General features: G+C 45.3%; 1 protein-coding gene across 4 annotated transcripts; it reads right to left on the bottom strand.

The window, feature by feature from the left end:
* Window positions 1-322: 322 nt before the first annotated feature.
* On the bottom strand, window positions 323-24038 carry BEND3 (BEN domain containing 3). 4 transcript variants are annotated; one of them, XM_015858645.2, is made up of 4 exons: window positions 23906-24020; window positions 17003-17047; window positions 16314-16537; window positions 323-5191 (listed from the first exon to the last, which is right to left on the bottom strand). In XM_015858645.2, the coding sequence occupies exons 2-4, from the start codon at window positions 17034-17036 to the stop codon at window positions 2939-2941; spliced, it is 2511 nt and encodes an 836-aa protein (XP_015714131.1). In that variant the 5' UTR covers window positions 17037-17047; window positions 23906-24020; the 3' UTR covers window positions 323-2938. The 4 variants fall into 4 exon arrangements, with proteins under 4 accessions (XP_015714131.1, XP_015714133.1, XP_015714134.1 ...); XM_015858647.2 differs by lacking the exon at window positions 23906-24020 and adding an exon at window positions 22140-22839; XM_015858648.2 differs by lacking the exon at window positions 23906-24020 and adding an exon at window positions 20508-20543.
* Window positions 24039-24040: the final 2 nt, after the last annotated feature.

The following is a 24040-nucleotide window of genomic DNA, read 5'->3' as shown; positions in this document are numbered from 1 at the left end:
TACTCGCCTCAGCAGGTTGTGCTGACCTGATAGGCAGAAGGCAACGCCAGTCTATAGGAAGTCTGTGTGTGTATGGCTACGTACGTTCCAGATATGCTAACACCTAGCAATCTTCCTGTTGTTTTGAAGGGGCCAAGTTTGCTCCTTTGAACAAAAACCATCTGAAAGGCAGAAAAAACGGCTGCAGCAAAGCAGGGAGTTTTCATTTCTGTCTTCAGCCCGACTTGCTGAGATTATCTTGGCTCTTAGAAACAGCCTCTATAGGGAATGGACACGAATATGCTCGTGTCACTGTATTCAGGCAATCACCAGACAACATTCCTCTTGTATGAAAATAATATACCTTTAATTTATTTACAGGACAGACCAACCGGATGAAGTGGCTGTACTTCGGATGCACTGCAGGAGCTTTTTTTTTCCAGTGACCCCATGTCACTACTTGTATGTCACTCTTTTCTTCACAAAGCATACAGTCAAACCATGAAAGGCTGGGAACAGTGAGACAAAGGAATGTACACAACCATCAGATGTAAGTTAAGAGAAAAACCAGCAAGGATCTTTCTGTACCCACTTTTGAAAATGCCATTTTAAAAGCTGAAAATCGCTTTTTCACTCATCAGTATGTAATATAAACGGCCTGATCTTTGATGTGTCAGGACAGAATGACAACATCTACAGTAAAACCCAGTACGTCCTAAATTCACATGCTATCTAGTAACGCCCGCCAGTGCTACAACAGTTTAACGTCATCGACTTCTTTGGGAGCTTTGACATCACTTAGTGGTATAACATTTATGACATCAAAATCAAAAAAAAAAAAAAAAAAAAAGTATAAAGGAAAGCCACACTTTGCATTTCTTGCCATCTGGTTGGGCATTTGCAACAGGTTGTTGGTATTTTCTGTGGTTTTATATCTCCCATACAAGTGCATGTAGAAGACTTCACAGAGGCGCTTGGTAGCATACAATTACAAGAGAAGGTCTGTTTCTGGCACATTCAACTTGCTAAATTTATGCACTGAAATGAAAGATAATGCAGACATTGCGGTATCGGTTCTTTATCTTTGGTAAAAACATTTTCTTTTTATTTTAGACACATTCGCTCCGATATCCATTTTGCGTGTGGTCTGCTATTATTTAAACCAGCGGAAAACATTTAGATGGACACAAACAGTCTCAGTGTATCGTTTAATACATTCATGACTTTCTTCATACATTCTCTGAGGATGTTGCTAGCACGTGGGGAAGATGAGCAAATGCAAATCTATTACTGCTTACTCCTGGCTTTAAACACTATCCTTTTGCTAGTACTTGCCATTAGGAAAAAAACAAACGTTCTTTTGCTTTTTAAAGGGAGAGATCAATATGACTCTAAGAACAATAAATTCTAAAAATCCGAAGTAAAAATATCGAGTATTTTGTATTTTCTTACAAATGCTAAAATAGAAAATTAGACTGGAACAGATTTCAAATTTGATACGCTACGAGCCATTTAGGAACAATTAAAAAGGACCACAGGGAACATCAACGATTGCTCCGAGGCGTTCCAGCGATGGTCAGTACGCAGTCGCTGACTCTACTGACTCAAAAATGCATATCTGACACTCTCTGACATCATTCACATCGCCATTAAAAAAAAGGAGAAAGCTGTTTTAAAGCTGTGCTCTCCAGTGACAAATCATACAGCAGAGTCACAGTGGGTTCTAGGTGGCCTATGTTACATATGAACATATTATTGATGCAAACTTGACCATATGAATCTAAGTTATACATACACAATTATGTCTCCAAATAGCTACTAATTACACTAAATCAATTTGGCTAAGTGAGCGAGCTCAATATCCCTCTACATCTGAAAAATCCAGATGGTGCCATTCTGATGATGCAGAGTGAGTTACATTACCACAGCTCATTCATGGGAACCTCATAGCACTTCATTCCATCCCAAAACTGATCTTTGCGGGTAACTTTTATTGATGCAATTTGATGTTAATACTGGAAACCTTTGGAATTGTCATTTTGACACAGTAAGTTCTAAAAGTTTTTGAAGTCCGTGTTGCTTATCTAGTTATTGTTGTGTTACAGAGAGGCAAGCAGGCAGGCGCAGGCAGTGGCAATACATTCCACAGGTGCGGGTTTGGGTCTGTGCTGCTGGCTCTACTCTCACAAGCCACCCTCAGTCATGCCAACCGTGACACTGGGCAAAAAAGAAAACTCACAGGGGCATGATTAAGCTTGGGGTGCCAACAGAAAGGGACATTCACGCTGTCTATGCTCACGTCTCAACTCTCCAATAGTTCATATTCGTAGAATTTTTAGAAACAAAACTTGAGTAACAGTCAAAAATTGAAACCACACCACTCTGACCCATTCTTGGACGTGGTATTACTATTTCCAGCATCCCAGTATCAATGAGAACAAAACTCATTCAAGCTGTGATTTCAATGAAAATGGTACTTTCAAGAAGCATTAGTTTTGTAGATTTCCATGAGGTTTAAATTTCAAACTCCAAATGAACGAACATGATTGTGTATAAGGGTGAAATGAAATACTGCCCCTGACGAGCACCGCATTTAAAAAAAAAAAAAAAATCTTTATTATTAAAAAGTGTTAAAAAAGGAAGAAATGCAGAAATGGGGAATGGCATAGTAGAGTTTCAGTACATGGTACTTGCGCCAGTGAAAGCCATGCTCTTAATGAGTCATCAAGAGCTCTGTCACCAATGACTTAGGATCTTTACCCACGTACAAACCTAGTAAGCCACTTCCCACTGCTGCAGTGCCCACATAGATGCAACACACACGTTAAAATGCAACAAACTTAGTGCCTAGTTCTCTCGGATGCTGAGCAGCCCCAGCCCGACAGGCCCTTCAGTCTGAAACAAAGCATAATCCTGACAATAATTTAGTGGTCAAAGTCTTAGGAATTCAAAGAGCCTGTCACTTCTTTGCTTTCTTTGCTTTTTTCAGTATGTCACACTTTTTTCTGTTAGGACGCCGGCATCTTTCATCAATGCTCGGTATACATTCATAATGCCATACTTCTTCCATTTTCTCCACGGGGTAAACCGCTTCCACGTAATGGCGGATCAGTCTCAGTCTGATGGGATCCAGCTGTTTTTTGTTACAAGCACCTGAATGGTTGTATTGCAGTCTGAGATTTTCAGGAGTAAAGAGTTCTGGGAACAGTCTTACGAGAAGCCTGGCGGCAAAGTTTCCAACAGAAAGGCTCTGCTGTACGATCTCTCTTACCTCCTTATCAGTCAGCAAATACGGAGAAGGCACAGGGAAGTCTGGGTTAGGAATAACGAGTTCATCAAGTGGTATCTTGCAAAAATCCTTGCTGCTCCTTTCAGGTGGCAATGGTGGCCCTTCAAACTCTTCTCGAAACCTTTCGGGGTTTATTGCATAGCTGAGGAACTCCCTCCTCTCGGGCCCCGGCATGTGGACCTTCCGCTGCTGCTGGTATGAGCGCCGTTGCTCCGTGTCCCTTCGCCGACACCTCTCATCGAGCTTCCCAACAAACTCCAACATCCATACTCTGTCATTCTTTGCCCTTGGGTACAGTATCTGCACGTAATGTCGAATTAATTTAATCCTAGTGGGATCAAGCTGCTTCTTGCCCAAAGACCCACTACAGTTGTATTGCTTCCGTAAGTTTTCATGAGTAAACAGCTCGGGAAACAAGAGAACAAGCAGCCGAGAGGCAAAGTTGCCTATGGAAAGACTGCTTTCGTATATGTTTTTGATCTGTTCTTTGTTCAATAGGTAATCGGGAACAGGGACATCAAAATCAGGAGGGGGAAAGTCAAGTTTGTCAAAGTCAATGGGCACAAGCCATATTTTTTTTGAGCGTCTACCTGGTTTTTCATATTCAAAGCTGTCTTCCACTTTTATGATCGATACGTCATCTGGTAAACTAGAAGAGTCGTAACAGTCATCTCTCAACTGATCACATTCACTTCCATCCATATACACATTTTCAAGTTCTTCATTTATTCGCTGAACGCATTGCTGCAACCAAGCTTCCTCTTCCTGTACATCTGGGAAGTAAATTTCAGTGTACCTACGTATTATCTGAAGCCGATGAGGATCCAGCAATTGCTTCCCAGAGTCCCCATAGCAACTGTACCTTTCAGCTAATTTTCTGTGGTCAAAGAGTTCTGGAAACAGTCTATGTAACAAAAAAACACAAAACTCCCCCGGAGAAGAAGCTTCATCTAAAAATTCGTTGAGATCCTGAGCATCTAGAATGTAGTCTGAGGCAATGGCATTACTCCTGTCCAAGGACAAAGCTTCTTCTTGCTCTTTATCGTCAAGAAAATGAGAGGAATCCACCTGTTCAGTCTCATAAAAACTGGAGGATTGCACATTCTGTGGGTTATTTTCCAACTCCCTTTGAGCCCAAAATCTATTGAAAAAATCGTTGAGTTGAGGCAAACACTCCACCTGCCACACAGCTGTACTCTTCACAGAAGGATAACAGACTTCCACATAGCTACGGATAAGCTGCAGATGGAGAGACTCCAGCTTCCTCTTGTTAGGAAAGCCACACGCGCTGCAGTTCCTGTTGAACTCATCGTCGCTGAAGAGCTCTGGGAAGAGCTGTACCAGTAACCGGCAGGCAAGGTCTCCACCTGACGTGCTTTGATCCATGAGTTGTTTGAGCTCAGCAGAAGTCAGCGTGTACTCAGGGGGAGGCTTGAAATCTGCCACACACTCCACTGGACTGACTTGCTTTTTAATTCTGCTCACCTCCAGAGACAGCAGGTCAACCTTATTGTGAAGCTGGGTCATATTGGAACTGAGAGTGTTAAGCGTGAAGAACATTTTCTGTATCAAAGAATATATATTTGGGTCAGACTCTACAGCAACAGCTGCTGCAGCAAGGGCTGCAGCAGAGTCCCTTTTGCGCTGGTCATTCAAAGTCCGAAGATGCGAGGGACTGCTGGGGCTGATTTTTTCATACAAGTCGTAAGAGGTAAACTGCTCTGCTCCCGGTGCATTCTTCTTCTCTGTAATTTTGTGTGAGATGCCATAAAGGGGTTTCTTGTAAGACGAAGTGGTTATGTCACTGAAGGGTTCTTCCTCACAGAGCCATGTTATATTAGGATTCTTGTTCTTGCTTGGCTGCTCTGCATTTACCTGAGTGGGTGAGCCAGTATCTCTGTTCTTCATGTTTGAATTGGAGCCCTTTGAATGAATAAATATTGTATTAGTAAGATTGCTTAAAAAATAGTAGTTATAGATGTGTTCCCCTTAAGCAGGCATTGTTACATAAGAGTGTGAGGCCAAACTGTCTCTAGAAGTTTCATTTGTATTACATATATCAAATTATTAAATGCATTAATAAAATAAATCAACAAAAATACAGTGAAGTATTATTTATGTTGTTTTTTTTTAAATTATTACTATTATTATTATTATTACTATTATTATTATTGTCTTGGCTCATGGCTTTCTCCACAGGCTAGAAATTAAATTATAATATTTAGCACTCTTCTCCCACCGAGTTCTAAATACTCTCCCAAATTAAGTATCATTATGTTTATGTGTGAGGATCTCGAGCTGCAGAGAACTCGGGTGGCAACAAGTCAGCAGGAGAGCCAAGAATAGAACCTAGATTTTCTGACTCTTCGTCCTGTGACCTTGCCACTGCTCCCACCACCTGCATTTAGCATTGCTAGTGCTCTCCTTACGTTAGCTTTTGAAAATACCATGAAGGCTATGACCCGAACTGTCACTATTCTCTTTCTGCTGATGTCAGAAGTTGATACATGTCACGGAGTTCTCTCTAGAGCTCACTCCGGGACAGTGGGCACAAACCCGGGGCAGCAGGAACAAAAGCCCCCCCCCTTTTCTCTAGCGGGCAGTGCGGCGCGGCCCGGCGCGGCCCGGCCACGTGCGTTTAGGGAGACGGGGGAAGGGAAGGGAGATTGCGATTAGGTCTAACAAAAAAATGAGGGAGGAGAAAGGTGATCTGAGAACGAATGGCAGTTTAATAACCTAATAACACTAAACAACAACAAGAGAGTTTCAACAAAGAGAGTACCAAGTCCCAAATCTCACCGATGGAGCTGTGGAAGGCAGGAAGGTCTGACCACGTTGTCTCCTCGCAGGGAGCCGGTCCAGCAACGCCGTCCCCTTCCTCACTTCCCTTCCGGTGCCCCACCCCACATGCTCATTAAGGCAGTTCACAGAAAAAAAAACTTGTCCCCTTTACTCCCATTATTAGCATGGTGTTCTGATGTGGAATACCAACACCAACCAAATTGCAAAACCATAACATTCCACCCCTTATTACACATCATCACATCATGCCTAACTTTTATCAACATATAAACAGAACAGTAGTTAACATGCATTACATATGTACATACAGATATATATATATATATATACACACATGGAATCACAGGCTGCACTCCCCCAGCATCAAATTTCCCTGTGGCACACACTGAACATCCCCATCCTTCTGCATCACCCACCAGGTGCACCCAGGTCCCTGTGCAAAGACAGTTCCACGGAGGGGCCTCCCCTTTCCAGAGGCTGGAAGGACCCAAACCGCTTTTCCCAGCATATTCTTTACATGCACACAGGAACCTTGTCTCCCTCCACGGTACGCAGGGAGTTGGACTGTGTAGGGCCGTCTCGGTTGGCTGATCCTCGGGTGTTTACCAGCCAGGTGGCTTCTGCTAGATGTTTCTCCCAGTTCTTAAATGTTCCACCACCCATTGCTTTCAGCGTGGTTTTCAGCAAACCGTTGTGGCGCTCGATCTTACCAGCGGCTGGTGCGTGATAGGGGATGTGATAGATCCACTCGATGCCATGTTCTTTGGCCCAAGTGCTCACCAGTGAATTTTTGAAATGAGTCCCATTGTCTGATTCGATCCTCTCTGGGGTGCCATGTCGCCACAGGATTTGTGTCTCTAGGCCTAATATGGTGTTTCTGGCAGTGGCATGGGGTACCGCATATGTCTCAAGCCACCCGGTGGTTACCTCCACCATGGTGAGTACATAATGCTTACCATTACGAGTCTTTGGCAGGGTGATATAATCAATCTGCCATGCCTCCCCATATTTATACTTTTCCCATCGCCCTTCCCCCCAGAGAGGTCTCATCCTCTTGGCCTGTTTGATCATGGCACAGGTGTCACAATCATGGATGATCTGCGCAATAGCGTCCATAGTTATGTCCACCCCTCGGTCTCTAGCCCACTTATGTGTTCCATCTCTGCCTTGATGGCCTGAGGTCTCATGGGCCCACCGAGCTAGGAATAACTCTCCCTTATTCTGCCAATCCAGGTCTATCTCAGCCACCTCAATTCTGGCAGCTCGATCTACCTGGTGGTTATTTTGTTGCTCCTCTGTTGCTCGACTCTTGGGCACGTGGGCATCTACGTGACGCACCTTTAGGACCATGTTCTTTCTTCGGCAGGCAATGTTCTTCCATAGTTCAGCGGCCCAAATAGGTTTACCTTTCCGCTGCCAGTTTTTGCTTCCCATTGCTGCAACCACCCCCATAAGGCATTGGCCACCATCCACGAGTTCAGTATAGAGGTAAAGCACTGGCCATTTCTCCGCTCAGCAATGTCTAGGGCCAGCTGGACAGCCTTTACCTCCGCAAATTGACTCGATTCTCCTCTTCCTTCCGTGGCCTCTGCAACTTGTCGTGTGGGGCTCCACACTGCAGCCTTCCATCTGCGATGTTTCCCAACAATGCGGCACGATCCATCAGTGAACAGGGCGAACTTCTTTTCATTTTCCAGAAGTTCATTGTATGGGGGAGCCTCTTTGGCGCGTGACACCTCTTCTGCTGGTGGTGCTTCAAACTTTTTACCTTCGGGCCAGTCCATGATCACTTCTAGGATCCCTGGACGGCTGAGGTTCCCCATCCGGGCCCGCTGTGTGATTAGTGCAACCCACTTACTCCATGTGGCATCTGTGGCATGGTGAGTGGAGGGAACCTGCCCTTTAAACATCCAATTCAGCACTGGAAGTCGAGGTGCCAGGAGAAGCTGCGTTTCGGTGCCAATTACCTCAGAGGCAGCCCGGACCCCTTCATATGCGGCTAAGATCTCCTTCTCAGTTGGAGTGTAGCCCTCTTCCGACCCCCTATATGCTCTACTCCAGAATCCTAGGGGTCGGCCTCGGGTCTCATCTGAGGTCTTCTGCCACAAGCTCCAAGTGGGACCTTTCTCCCAGCAGCCGTGTAAAGGATGTTCTTCACATCCTGTCCCATCCGTACTGGCCCCAGGGCCACAGCACGGGCTATCTCTTGCTTGATTTGCTCAAAGGCCTGCTGCTGTTCAGGGCCCCACGCGAAGCTATTCTTCTTTCGGGTCACCTGATAGAGGGGGCTCACAATGAGGCTATAATTTGGGATGTGCATCCTCCAGAAGCCTACCACACCCAGGAAGGACTGTGTCTCTTTTTTGTCAGTGGGCGCAGACATTGCAGTAATTTTGTTGATCACGTCTGTTGGGATGTGGCGACGCCCATCTTGCCATTTCACCCCAAGAAACTGGATTTCTTGGGCAGGGCCCTTCACTTTGTCTCGCTTAATAGCGAAACCAGCAGACAGGAGGATTTGGATTATCCGTTCTCCTTTTTTAAAAACCTCCGTCGCTGTATCACCCCACACAACGATATCATCTATATACTGCAGGTGCTCTGGAGCACCGCCCTGTTCCAATGTGGCTTGGATCAGCCCATGGCAGATGGTCGGGCTGTGTTTCCACCCCTGGGGCAAACGATTCCAAGTGTACTGAACACCCCTCCAAGTAAAAGCAAACTGTGGGCCTACACTCTGTGGCCAAAGGGACAGAGAAGAATGCATTGGCAATATCAATGGTGGCATAACCATTTTGCCTCTTTTCGATTCCAGTTCATACTGGAGTTCCAACATGTCTGGCACTGCAGCACTCAATGGGGGTGTGACCTCATTAAGGCCACGATAGTCCACTGTCAGCCTCCATTCTCCACTGGCTTTGCGCACTGGCCATATGGGGCTATTGAAGGGTGAATGGGTCTTACTAATTACTCCCTGACTTTCTAGTTGTTGAATGAGCTTATGGATAGGGAGCAAGGAATCCCTATTAGTACGGTACTGTCGTCTGTGTACTGTTCTCGTGGCAATTGGTACCCGTTGTTCTTCCACCCGTAGTAACCCCACAGCAGACGGGTCCCCTGATAGGCCAGGCAAATCAGACAGCTGCTTAATATTGTCTGTTTCTATAGCAGCTATTCCAAAAGCCCATCTGTATCCTTTGGGGTCCTTGAAATGTCCCCTTCTTAGGTAATCTATTCCAAGTATGCAAGGAGCCCCCTGGCCAGTCACTATACGATGTTTTCTGCCAGTCTCTACCAGTGAGGCTTATCTCGGCCTCCAATACAGACAGTTCCTGCGAACCCCCAGTCACCCCATGTATATGTATCCGTTCTGTCCCTTTGAAACCTGAGGGTATCAGAGTGCACTGTGCACCTATCCACCAGTGCTTTATATTTTTGTGGTTCTGATGTGCCAGGCCACCGAATCCACACAGTCCAATACACTCTATTATCCCTTTCCCCCCCCTGGCTGAGGGCAGGGCCCCTCTATTGGTTGTCTGCAGCGGTAGAGGCAACCTCAGTAGTGGCTGACCTCTTTTGTAATTTTCTTACCCGTGCTCGCAGTACAAAATTGGGTTCGTCATGCCACTTCTTCATATCCTCTCCATGGTCACGCAGGTAGTTCCACATGGCACCACGTGACATAGGCTCACTGCGGTCCTTCACTCGGACAGGTGTGCGTTTGCGTCTGACAGCTGAGACTGCCACAGGTTCACTGTGGTTCCTTGCCGCAGACCAGCTCTTCTGCATGTTGTCTTGTTTTCTCTCCATTCGGTCCATTCTATCCACCATTTGACAGATGGCTGCGATGGTGGTACGGTGTGGCAGTAGTGAGTATTCGATATTTTGCAGTGAAAGGATGAGCTCAAAAATTTCAGGTCTCCTATCCAGCTCATCATACCTGTTAGAGTTCGTTAATAGTACACTGGAATACTTCACTGGTGCTGACCGTATGAGTTTCTTGCATATTTCCGGAGTACCGCTCACCTTTTCTGGGTCATGGTAATCCTCTGGGTCCCCAGGGACAAACGTGGATCGAACAGCATTTTCTGCACAAGCCATTTCTCTCAGGTACTGGATACCTTCCTCAGCTGTACTCCATTTTTCCAGTACAGGCTCCAAATCACTTTTGAGAAGACAGGTTGCCTTTACAGCTGATAGAATCCTCTCCCAGAGATTGGCGACTCCATTGAGACATCTGCTGATCCCTCTATCAATAGATGAGTCTCGAGCAATGTTTCCTATTGACGAGCCTCATCGCAGCTTAGGGACATGCAGGAGGCCCCATTGTCCCAACACCGGAGCAGCCAAGTGACAAGGCGTTCACCTGGGAGTCGGGCAAACTCCTTTCTCGCACTTTGGATTTCAGTAATTTTCAGAGGTTTACGAGTAGAGGAAGCAGTGACTTTTCCCTCATCATCACTATCTTCTCCGCGTCTGTTAGTCTTCTGGGTTGCCTTTCTCGGTGGTTTTGGGGAGGGTCCCTCACCAGGATCTTCCTCTACTTCCTCCATCCGTTCCAGACGTGAGGGCACACGTTCCCATCTCTGGCCTTCCACTGGGGCGACTGACACTGATGCTGGTGCTTCCTGTGGTCGGCTGGGATTAACTTGTTGCCTTCCCCTTAGGGTTTGGATCTCATTCTCGAGACTCTCTATCTTTTTCATAAGCCATTCGATCTGAGATCCCCCTGATCTCCCACACTCACTCAGGGGTTCTATTAATTTCCCAAGGTCCCTCTGGTGTTCAGGGGTGAGATTACCTGATACTGGGGGTCCCGATGCTTCTGGCCCTTTTCCTGAGTCTCTCTGCACTATTCTTTGCAAGTCTCTCTGCAATTTATAGTAAACTACTACAATTAGAGAGACTAACAACACAGTATTCCAATTGACACCCCAGTCATACTTAAGGAATTCAGAGCATTCGTGAGCCAGTTCAAGCACGGTGCCTGTGATGTTCGTTAGTCTGGAAGGGAGCCAGGCAGATATCTCTATCCCTGCCAGCCATCGGCTTAATAAATCTACCCCTACCCCCAACATCAGGAAGTCCTTAAGCCAGGACCACAGGAACCTAGGGACTATCAGTCCTACATACAGGGCTGCTGAAAAAAACCACCTAATTACTGCCCAAAACATTGCCCTGAGCTCTGCCCGCATTCTCCACCAAAAATGTCACGGAGTTCTCTCTAGAGCTCACTCCGGGACAGTGGGCACAAACCCGGGGCAGCAGGAACAAAAGCCCCCCCCTTTTCTCTAGCGGCAGTGCGGCGCGGCCCGGCCACGTGCGGGGAAGGGAAGGGAGATTGCGATTAGGTCTAACAAAAAAATGAGGGAGGAAAAAGGTGATCTGAGAACGAATGGCAGTTTAATAACCTAATAACACTAAACAACAACAAGAGAGTTTCAACAAAGAGAATACCAAGTCCAAATCTCACCGATGAGCTGTGGAAGGCAGGAAGGTCTGACCACGTTGTCTCCTCGCAGGGAGCCGGTCCAGCAACGCCGTCCCCTTCCTCACTTCCCTTCCGGTGCCCACCCCACATGCTCATTAAGCAGTTCACAGAAAAAAAAACTTGTTCCCTTTACTCCCTCATATTAGCATGGTGCTCTGATGTGGATTACCAACACCAACCAAATTGCAAAACCATAACAATACATTTGTTTCAGTTTATTTTTTTAATCTTTACAGTGGTGCACGAATATTTAAAAAGTCCTAAGAAGGAGTAAAATATTAAACATTCTTTAATGTAAATAATAAACACTTCTCGAGTGAAAGTTACCTTGACATAGCCATTTTCAAAGGCAATTTTATTTCTGACAGGCAGAGAAGTTTAGTTTCCAGATTTCTAAATAACTTACACAAAAAACCAGTAACCAACTCTCAAGAAATTCCTGCTCCTGGTCATCCCTCTCTCTTCCTCCTTGCTTGAAATCTGAAGCAAACGTTTTCATCTACTCATAGCAACTACACGGGGCTTGAGGATTGTTCTGGTTTGGAATTGACTATTGTTTTCCTTTTTTTCAAACACATGGATACTGCAAATAATTCTTATGTAGTTGAATAGATACAACAAGATCAAAATTCAACATGCAGAATCCAAACGTGAGGAAACGCTCACAGATTTCAGAAGTCTGTTCTAAAACATTTTGGCATGGCTTGTTCCACAACAGAACAAAAAAATACAGAATTTGCATTCAAGGATTGTAACAGATGGAACGCAGACTTCAGGTCTGAGCTGAGAACCATAAGCAATCCAAAATGTAGGCAAAGACCTCAGCACGTTCTACAACGAGGGGCTAGAATTAAGGTTCCTTTCTGAAAAGCAGAACAGTAACAGTCATTAAATTAATCTGGTCCCTAGGTGTCCTCCTACTTGGCATCTGCTTACTCCAGTGACAAACTGAATCTAATTACTTTTCAATTTCTGAAGCAGTCACTGCATGCTTAAACAGAACAAGCTGTTTTCTACTTCAGGTTTAGGAACCAGCAGACCCAATGAAACTGGGAGTTGTTTCTGCTCTCATTCACATCACGCAGCCCTACACGTGAAAACCTGTGAATACATTCAAGGCTGTACGGATGGACGGATGATAAATGAAAGCATAACATAAAAGCAATATAGTTCACAGAATCTGTAGCAGCGGTGGTGCTTAGGACAGCTGACTTTCAGGTTCCATTTAGAAGACCGTCTCTCCAGTCCCACTCGTCTTAGGGCCCATTTGCTATGGTGCAGCAGGAAGCCAGAGCTGCAGACCACCACCAGCATGTGGTACAAAACACCCCACCTACATCAGCATCTCTGTGACTTATAACAGCACCAGAGGCTGATCTGCAGACAGACTGCTACCCAAACTGCTCCCAGCTCTCAGCCAGCTCCTGCCTGTGGTTGGCACAGACACCAACAGGAACAGAGGAACTTCTAGCAGATAGTTTAGCTTCCCAAGCAGACATCACCTGAAGGCAGGTCATGGCAATCCGCCCAGACCACGGGGATGCATGGGTAGCTCTGCTCCACAGTGAGAACCCAGTCTGAACTAAAAAAAAAAAATCTACTTCTTACCATTCCAGATCAAAGGAAAAAACAAAATTGCAATTCTAAAGAATCAGAGAATTACAGAATGGCCTGCATTGAAAAGAACCGCATAGATCGTCTAGTTTCAACCCCCCTGCCATGGGCAGGGTCATGAGCGACTGGACCAGGCTGCCCAGAGCCACATCCAGCCTGGATGTGAATGTAGATTTTTAATTTTTTTAACATAAAGTGAAACCTGCTACCTAAGTAGCTGCCTTTTAGCTAACATCCCTGTTCACAGAGACTATTCCAAATATTCCCTCACATACAGAGTATGGTTTATTCAGCTCCTTCCTTACTAAATAGCTTGCCAAGGTCACCAACAGTCTGCTACTTCTTCTCAGAGCTCCTGCTGTTTTTTTCCTATTTAATTATACAACAAAACTTGGCAACATGAGGGTACCTCCGATCAGCGCACACCTCACAGGCAGCACCAGGACAAAGCATGATTTAGATGCATATCCTGCAGCACGGGCTCACCATCTTCAGTATCTTATTGCACCCTCAGGCCTGGATGCAGAGTGCTGGGGGAAAGGCAGTGCTCGTGCAGGAGCAGGGCTCAGCCTTGCTACCAGCAGCTCAGTGCTGCTGGATGGACTTGGGCATCTGCCTTGCAGAGAAATGCACTCAGAATTCGACTAACAGATGACAGCAAGTTTGGGCCTACACCTCAGCACTTTCCATGTCAGAAGCTTTCCTGTCACCTTTCCCTTTTGCTTTGCTTTCCTGTTTTTATACAGGTTCCAGCTGGGAACAGTGCTATTCACAGCATAAACATAAGACTTCGGGTAAATTATCCAATTAAGTATTTAATATATATTTTTAAATTAATTTTCTGTAATTTTTAAATAAATCGATCTTTACTGGCTATTGGCATATTTCAGAAGATGCTACTCTGATTTGGGATGAACAATTTTAACGTACTATCAATAATACAAGAGAAGAATATTTTTGTAAGATTAAATACACATAATCCAGTGCTGCTTTTTATATTGCATTTGCACAGCAAATTGTTGGACTCTATCTGAAGAAGTCCAAAATGCAGCATTTTGGTAAAAACTGACCAACACAACTGACTGTGGAATAATCTCTCATATTATCTCTTGGTGTCCTAACCCAAGTTGCTTAGTTATTGCTCTCAGTGGAAAAGTCCAGGTAATTTATGAACTTTAGCATGCTTTACATACAAAGTCTCAATGCCCATAAGAATAAAGAACAAAACATTCTAGCATACGAATAATGATGAACAAATATGTTTAAGCATGAAACACAGAAAACAATTCTAGCAAATAGCTGAGCTTGGAAATGTCTTGCAAGGAAATTATTTAAATTTACCTCCTCCTACATGAGATTTCTCTACGATTATTTATAAGGAATGCAGGAAAATGTTGATTTCTGGTTTAAATCAGAAGTGAAATGTCTTCCGATAGGAAGTCACTGAGTAATAAAAACACCAGCCCAAGAGTGCAATTATGTAATAGAAGAAGTATGGCTCTAATTATATCATAGATAGACGTCTATGTGAAATGTAACACAAGAGCAATACTCTCAAATATATTTTGTTCTCCGTTTAAGCAGAAATAGTTAATGAAGTCATCAACCAAAACAAAATATTTGGACTAGAAAAGCAGTGCACTTTAAAAACGTTGTTAGGATTGAGGACTGCTTCTGGTTGGTTATTTAACTAAACATGCTGATTCACTGGGGTCAGCTGAGAGCGAGTTTTCCTCATTGTAACTGGGTCACTTTCTGACATAATAAATTCAAGGTTAATTCATTTCAAATAAATGTTAAAACTGTACTAAAAACAACCAGCAAAACACAAAGAAAGCCCAGTTCAGGGAGCAGTAAGAAGCTCTTTTGAGATTGTGAATGTAAGTAAAATAATTGTAAAAAGTAGAAGAGAAAGGAAACAAAGAAAAAGAAAGCAGTGTTTTAAGATCAAAACCTACCTACCACAGGCACTTGGGAGAAAAAACAGAGCCCTGAGAAGTCAGAGAGATGACAGGCAAGAAAAACAAATAGGAAGAGCTGCAGCTAGAAAGGAGAAATGAAATGCACAAATACAACTCGGGATAATTGGCTAAGCGGCAGAAGAGCAGAAAAGGATATGTGCGTTAGAGTAGGTCATAAACTAAATATAACCCCAGGATTGAAGTTATTCAAAAGAGGTTGAATTTGAATCTAGGTTATTTTAAAGAAGTGCTGAGTATGAAAAACGGGAGGTCATTATAGTGCTCTGGAGGGCATTAGGAGAGATGTGACAATCCAACAGTGAACGCAACTCTTCTGGGAATCTCAAAGAGAACAACAAAAGTATGAGGTGATTCCTGGAGAAGAGCTGAGGAAACAGAATTTCAGTTCTAGGAAAGGAAGGGCCAGGGGTGGATGGCACTACAACAATTTTACCCAGCAACAGAAGACTTTTTTAAAATTTTTCTTTCTTTTTTTTTAAAGGAACAGAAGGTCACCGCTCTCCCCACCGCAAAGAACAAGGGCAAAGAGAAACCTGCACTGTTTCAGCAGAGATAAGTGGAAACATCTCTGGTTATTAGGGAGGTGAAACACTAGAAGGGGATAACTGAAGAGATCTGGAACCTACTTCACTGGCTGGACAAATGTAGGGATTGCCATAGCTGGGAAGCTGCAGAAGTTGCAATACATGCCATTCCAGGTGTGCTGAAGGGTTTTAGCTTTTGAGTAATATGCAAATTTATACGTGTCACACTGACATCAAAATCTGTGTCATGGAAGGAAGAGAATTACAGCCCTGGTGCTACTGCCACTCAAGATCCAGCTGAAGGACTGTGTGAGGTGAGAGGCTGTAATCACAGTCATACCGAGTTATGCCAAATCCCTACCTGCTCCTATGTTCTATGAAAAACAACAAAAGTATACTTCAAATGAATGAATTAACCTCAGAGTGTACGTCATTGATACAATTGCTCCCAAGTTAAAGAAATGCCCAGACAAATTTTGTGTGCAAACTGGGTCAAGTGAAGCCATATTTGACTCCAACTCACTACTAATGCAAATCTCATTAAATGACTTGCATTTTTGCTTCTGACAGCACTGAATTTAGCCTATAAAATATGAACAGAAAAATCACACAGTCATGTATAGAGAAGTCACCTCTTGTGTAAAGCGTCTTTTCTTCACACTGGGCAAGACATCTTGCTGGCTCCCTGAACCATCACAACCAAGTGAGGTCTGTTTCCGTTTGTTGGAATCCTGTAGGCAAGTAACTGCGCCATCCACTGAGTGTTTCTCAGAAGATCTGGATGTTACCGAGCAGTCTAGAGCTTCATCTTCATTTTCTGTTTCTACTTTCACAATATTTTTTTTAGGAATTTTTACTGGAAAAAGAGAAGGTTTAAAAAGATAAAGCACTCTCTCCAGAAAACCATGACAGCCTTAATACAATCGTTTGTGTTTTGCTTCTTTTTATGAAAATGTGTTTTGAAGAACATCATAAATATTTTTCTTTATGACTTGCACAATAAGTGTACGCTGAGGCCACCCCAAAGTCAAGGTTTCATTATGTTAGGAACCATACAGTCATCCAGTAAATGACAGTTTCTTCCCCGAAGAAGAGTCTAAAGCATAAAGTTACAGCAGGAAGATTTTTCTGGAGGGGAAGGAAGGATGCAGAGCAGAAAATATAACGGATAACAAGGACAACAGTGTATTTTAGATAGCTTTTCAGAAGCTGTTAATGTAGTTTGTTCTGACCCAAGCGCATTCTTTATCAGATTTCAAAGCTTCCATCCAACAAGTACTTTTGCCTGATTAGAAATTAGACAAGGTATGATTTTTTTTACCTTCATCGTCATCAGTGATTTCAGCTGAATTCATCTTCTATCGCACTAAGGAACAAAACAAGAACACAGATATCAGCATCTTCTGGAAACAAGACACGCCTACATGTATTTTTGTAATTGTTTTTTACTCTACAGCCATTGGGCATCACCAGCCCCTGGATCATTTCCAGTCTCTACTTCTGCAGTCAGTAGCCATTTTCAGTAACTTTTCATGACAATCTATAGACCTGTAAACACACAATCTATATTGTAGACAACATACAATAGTAGGAATGTACTGAAAGCAATGCACCTTTTCTCCAGTATGAAGAAAAGAGGAAGTCACTTTATTTGTATTTATAAAGTATCTTGTCAGTACAGAAATGAAAGTTAACTGCGTTAAGTTCTCTCAGCCTTGTACTAAGCTACCACATCTTAACACAGTCAAATGCTTTTATGTTGTTGTTGTGGGTGAGCCCAAGTCACAGAACGAAAACTCATCATAGAACAGAACACACGTATGTTGGGGTAAGTTTTCACTTAAAAATCCATGGTCTCTTGTTATGGATTGCATAAATTGGAATAGAGAATCTGCAGACCCGCAATAACTACTACTCTTCCTACTGTAAAGCAATAGCCTCTAATAATGTTGCTGGGTTTCTTTGTAAGGATAAATAAATAATCCATAATATCCCAGCACAAGTCAGCATTGTTTCCTATATTATAGAATGGTTTGGGTAGGGAGGGACCTTAAAGATCATATGGAAGACTCAGCTGTATTACCGTCTCCTTAGGAACTAATTTGGCAAATCACTTGGGATAAGCATCAGTCTGTGGATGTGTTCCTGAAAGATATTCTAAATCTTTTGGAGATCTACAAAGCAAACAACCTAATCAGATCTCACTGCCCTTAGGAGGCACACAGCTGCAACCTGACACCCTTGACTTGTAAACCAGTGACTGAAGAGCTGTCACACATCTTTCACGCTCACCTACTGTAGCCTTACGTTTAATTGGCCCCAGATTATTATTACTTCACGTTTTCCGCAGTCAGATTCCTTTTTAACATGGTTGTCTTTCAACCATTCCTGCATATCCCTTAACTGAGGGAGCAAGTGAACAAAGCAAACAGCCCATCTAAAGCATATAGGGGGAATTATAAAGAAATCTAAAGGAAGACTGGAGTGGGGAGGGACAAGAGAGTCTGCTTTGATACAAAACCAAAACGTGGACGTGCTCAAGAGCTGCCACACACAATCTTTTTGTCAGGGCCAGAGGTGAGAGCAAGCAAACACACCAACAGCAGCGTGTGGCAGAGCGTTCTGTAATGGAAATCAAAGTGCTGGAGCTTCCCAGCCCAATCCTGCACCGCTCTGTTAGGGCAGAGCACTAACAGCTGGTGTGCTGGTAAACACAGAGCCAGGACAAAGGGATACAAAAGGCAGTGCTGGGGGGAATGATGCAATTTATTGAGGAGAGGATATACAGAATGATATTTTTCTTGTAAATGTGACTATAACTGCTATTCAAACAGGAGGCTGTGTTAGGAGAACTCCTCTAGGAAAATATTAGCAAACTGTAGAAGATAAACAAGAATCTGAATGGTCGCTATTTAAAACTGGAAGAGAAGTAAAAACTGAATCAAAGCGCACACCCTGGTTAACAGTTAACTTTCTAAACATCAAGCAGGCCAAGCCATCCCCAGTTCGGGTCAAATCATGTTGAGTCAGAACATTTTGTCTCGTGTGTTTGAAACATAGTGCTGTAACTTAGTTGTAAATTACCTTTTGATCTGAAAATTGCCACAATACAGTTAAAAGCAGATAGTAAAAAGAACATCAGACTCAATGACTAGACTTATGTTTGAGCTCTTGGATGTCAAACAAAGCACGAGCTCCAAACTGTTCCTTCTTGGGAGCCCTAGTAATCTCTCTCCTTATCTGGTTTCCTCTGTTACGATATTTGTAACAACATGGGCATTACGAGAAAATTAACCACAGACAGCAGCTTCTATTGAGTGAGGAGTCAGCTGCCCCTGTAATTTCCTGCCACACAGCCCCACCTGCTTCCCGTCAGGCATGGCTGCTCACCTCATCCTCCACTGAGCTTCTTCAGCTTGATAAACTAACATAAAACAATTCACTTCTTTTTTTTCATGGGTTGCTTTTCTTCTAATTCAGAGGGGCAATGGGTAAGGCAAGCAAACAGGCCTGGCTCCAAGCACGTGTCAGCTCTGGAATGGGAAGGAGGAACAGAAATCCCCCTCTGACACTGACACGCCACTGACACAGTTCAACCACTGCACAAAACACCACCACCTCGCTTTGAAAGTGGGTTAGAGCTGACCAGTGAGCAAGGACTGTGAGGACAGCAAGTAATGCAGCTGGCCAGTATAGGCCAGGATGCCCTATGGGGCAGCATCAGATAAAGACAAAACTATTCATCCTAATATACCATGAGCTTATTTGAAGAGAACTAATTCGATAAACAGCATCATGCTCCCTCCTGTTGCAAGTTCAAGCTACTTCAAACAAATAAACATGCATTAAACTCAAACTCTAGACATGAATCTAAGCATTTTATATGCGATCTTGAGACTTGCAGCAAAATCCAGAAATCCCACCCAGCTACCAGAATCACACAGAATCACAGAATGGCCTGGGTTGGAAGGGACCTCAAGGATCATGGATCTCCAACCCCCCCCCCGCAACAAGTAGGGCCACCAAGCTCCACATTAATACTATACCAGGCTGCTCAGGGTCCCATCCAACCTGGCCTTGAACACCTCCAAGGACGGGGCATCCACAACCTCTCTGGGCAGCCTGTTCCAGCACCTCACCACTCATAGTAAAGAACTTCCCTCTGACATCCAACCTAAATCTTCCCTCCTCCTTACAGCTTCTGGACATCGAGTCCAGAAGAGTCCTGCAGAGATTGCTGAATAAGGAATTATTCTGCTCAGATTCAACAGAAAGACTTTGGTACTTCAGCACTCTCATGGAGGACAGCCATAAATTCATCTACTTCCACTCACATCACTTAGGCACATGACTCCATTTGGTAACATTCAACCAACAACACAGAATTACAGAATCATAGGAGTTGGGAGGGACCACTAGAGATCATCTAGGCCAATCCTTGCTAAAGCAGGTTACCTACAGTAGGTTGCAAGGAAAAGTGTCCAGGCAAGTTTTTAGTATCTCCAAAGATGTCTTTGGGCAGCCTATTCCAGTGCTCCATCACTCCCAAAGTAAACTTTGCCCTTGTCAAATGTCATCAGGTTTCTCTCTGCCCACCTCCCCAGCCTGCCCAGGTCTCGCTGAATGGCAGTGCAGCCTTCTGGTGTGTCAGCTACCCCTCCCAGCTTTGTATCATCAGCAAACTTGCTGAGAGTGGACTCCATCCCTTCATCCAGGTCACTGATGAAGACATCAAACAAGACCTGACCCAGTACTGGCCTCTGGATTCAGCCAGTTCTTAACCCATCTCACTGTCCACTCATCTATCCCATGCTTCCTAAGCTTACCTACGAGGATGTTATGGGAGACAATGTCAAAAGCCTTGCTGAAGTCAAGGTACCCAACGTTCACTGCTGTCTCCACAGCTACCCAGCCAGTGATGACATCATAGAGGGCTACCTGACTGGTCAAGCATTATTTCCCCTTGGGGAGCCCACGCTGACGATTGCTAATAACCTTCAATTTCTTGAAGATGACATCCAGAATAAGCTGCTCCATCACCTTCCCAGGGATGGAAGACAGGCCAATACCAGTTGCTAACAGAGAAGCTCAATGTGTAGCTCAAAGCTGCAAGTTTGAGATAATGGAATAAAGTCTTTAAAAAAAGAAAAATGTTTTGGAATATTAATGCTTGTCTGTCCTTTTAGAGGAAACTACTGCCCTGAAGCTGCTGTTGCAAATAGAGCTAAAAATGTCATCCATGTGTCAAAGTTGTGCCTACTCCAAATATGCAGAAAAGCCTTAAGGATTAAGAGCACACAGGTAGAAAAGACCTTATGAACACAATGTGACATAACCCAACCTCCTCCTTGTCCATACCTAACAATTACTCATTTGCTAGCCTCAAAGTATTTTTATTCTAACCGTCTTATGTTTACAACCCTTACAAAAACCGCACTGCAAAGAGGAAAAGACCTTGTGAGTAATAGAAGATCAAGCCAATTCTCCACCCTTGCAATCACTCTTGAAGAAAGCCAGACTGATCATCTTTAAGTTCTGACTTAAGAACGTGTGTTATATGTTTATTCCTTCCAGTGCCTCATGGTGGTACATTGCTTCATGCATAAAAGTCACAGGCTTTAATGAGAACTACTCGAGTTTTGTTTACATCCGAAAAGGAGAAACTGTTACTCACATTACTCAAGACAGGACACAGTGTTTGCTCGTCACGTTGGGAATGTGTTTAAAAGCATATTTGAAGAATATGTTCGACTTTGTGGCTTTCAGCGTGCAGTGAAAGCACTCAGCTAACCCAGCTAAGGAGCTGATATTGTAAGTAGGCAACATTGGGTACGTTTTACAAGATGAGTACACAGAACTGCTGGTATTTAACAGAGAAAAAGTAGCTGGCCTCACTGCAACAGCACTTGATCAAGTCAACGCTACATGATGACAGTGTGGTTTACCCAAAGCCAATCAAGGACAGTTTATTAGTTAAGAGACTTCTCAGACAATAAGGGGTCTGAGGTCCTGTTCCACGTCTCTGGGTCTGTACTTCACGTAAAGCATGTGTTGGATAAAGCAGTGTAAAGACTCACAACTCAAAAATAAATGAATAAACAGTAATAAAAAGGACAGAATGCAGAGAATCCAAAGGAGTGCCACAAAGGTTTTCAAGGGGCTGGAGAAGTTGCTGCAGGAGGAAAGACTGAAGGAGTTTTAGGCCCTTTCAAGCTGGGGAACAGAAGGCTCAGGGGGCACCGCAGTACTTAACAGGTAGCCACAAAGAAGACACAGGGTCTCCCTTCACAAGGAGCCACATGGAGACGATGAGGGGCAATGGACATGAGCTGTACCAGGAGGGGTTTTAGCTCGATATAAGAAAGAAATGTTTTACAGTGAGAACATCCCTGGAACAAGCTCCCAAGGGCCATGGTAGAGTTGGGCAGAGATGGGCAGACAGTGCTGGATCATCTCACCTCGGCTCCCTTCTCCAAGGAAGGCTGGGCCTGATGAGCTTCTGACTTCCCTTCCAGTTGGGGCTGCTCTGTAGGCCTAAAACACAGCGATCCACCGATCCTCCTTTGGAGGAGTCCACCAGCAAGGAAGCAGCTGGCTGGATGCAGTTCCACCCAGTGCAGGGTGGTTCTAACTACCTGATGACACTGAACACTCTGCCCTTTGTGATGTTTCAGAAGGTTGAGGTCAGACTAACTCTCTGCAAGGACAAGGGCTTCTGAAGCCACATCTCTGGCTCAGGTGGTCCAGGAGCTGCCTCCCTCTTTGGGTGCTGCTCACCAAACAGCTGCAGGGCAGCTCTTCTGCTGGAGCAACCCTATAGAACTCTGGCTTTGGCCACGTCATTCAGGTCTTTTGCTTCCTGCCTGCAGCACTGGGGCCAGGTCAGTGATTTGAATTTAAACAACAAGGCAGAAATTTCTCAACACCCTCTCAAACAGCAACACGACTATTTTACTCTGGACTTTTTGGCACTTTCATTAATGCTTTAATTTCCTCTTTAAGTATTCTCCTGTTATGGAAAACCTCATCACCACACTCATTTGCATGACGTGGAGAATAAGCAAATAGCTGCAGCTGGCTGCCAGCACGCCGCTACCTCAAACATCTGCATTAATCATGTCTAAAGTTACACCTCAAACCACCAGCACAGACAGACAGCAGATAGAAAGAAGCAGGACTCTGCTTTTCTTGCTCTTGAGCTGCACTTTGCACGTGTTCGGTTGGGTTCCATTATAAATCACCGCATATTATTTCTGAAGGGTGTTTTGGAAGAGCAGGGTTAGTTGTTTGAGCAGCAGGTTGAGGAAACAAGTGTGATGCCCAAAGCCTGGGCCATAGGGGTGGGAAGGGCCCTCTGGGGACCATGCAGCCCAACCCCCTGCTGGAGCAGCATCCCTACAGGCTTCCCTGTATATCCCTGTACAACCCTACAGGCTCCTATGAAAGGGGACTTGTACATCTGTTACCCAAACAACCAGCAAAACGCAAACAGGGCACACAGTGCTTAAAGCAAATGTTCTCTATTCCATCTATTTGGTGACAGCGGGGTGCTGCCCGTGACCCCAAAATGGAGGGTTGGAATACAACCTATTATTGATGCCCCACCGTTCAAAACCAGCATTCCGACCCCCACCAAGGGCAAGGGGACGGACCCATCACCCTCCGTGTCCGCTCCGTTCCCCGCATCCCCCCGTCGCTCTGTTCCCGTCGGGGAGGCGGCGGCCGCCACGTGGGAGCGGCCCGGCCCCGCCCCGAGGCGGAGGCTGCGGCGAGGCCGCCCCGCAAACCCCGCACGCGGCGCCCGCGGCCGCTTCCGCGGTCAGACCCGCGAGCCCGGGCTGCGGCGGCGGTTGGAGCTTCCGGTCCGAACCATGGCCGGGCGGATCTATGTGGCCGGTGCGAGCGGGGGGAGGGGAGGGGGAGACGAGGTGAGACAAGGGGGGAGGCAGCCCGGCGCTTCCCCGCAGCACCTCGCAGCACAGCGCAGCGCCGCGGATGGAGGCGGCCCGGGCCGGGGTTTCGTGCACCGAGTCGCCGTCGCGAGCGGCGAACAAAGAGCCCCCGCCCGCCTTGCTCCGTGTTGGGAGCGGGGCCCGGCCGCGGCGGGGCGAGGGGCCGCCTCCTCCTCCTCCTCTTCTCCTCCTCCTCCAGCCCCCAGCCCCCGGCCTCCCGCCGTCCCCTCCCCGCTGCCCCTTCCCTCCCGTGCTGCGGTGGCGGCACTTACCGGGGCGCGTACGAGGGGGCGCGGGGGCCCCGGGACGGCGGGGGCGGCTGGAGCGGCCGCCGCTGTTGGCCGCCTCTCCCCCCCGCTCTTTGTGTGCGAGGGTCCGCGCGCTGCGCTCTCGCGTGACGTGACGGG

This window comes from Coturnix japonica, chromosome 3 (assembly GCF_001577835.2).
Source record: "Coturnix japonica isolate 7356 chromosome 3, Coturnix japonica 2.1, whole genome shotgun sequence".
Taxonomy (NCBI): domain Eukaryota; kingdom Metazoa; phylum Chordata; class Aves; order Galliformes; family Phasianidae; genus Coturnix; species Coturnix japonica.
Note: the sequence above shows the minus strand (reverse complement) of the source record. Positions and strands in the feature narration are given on the sequence as shown.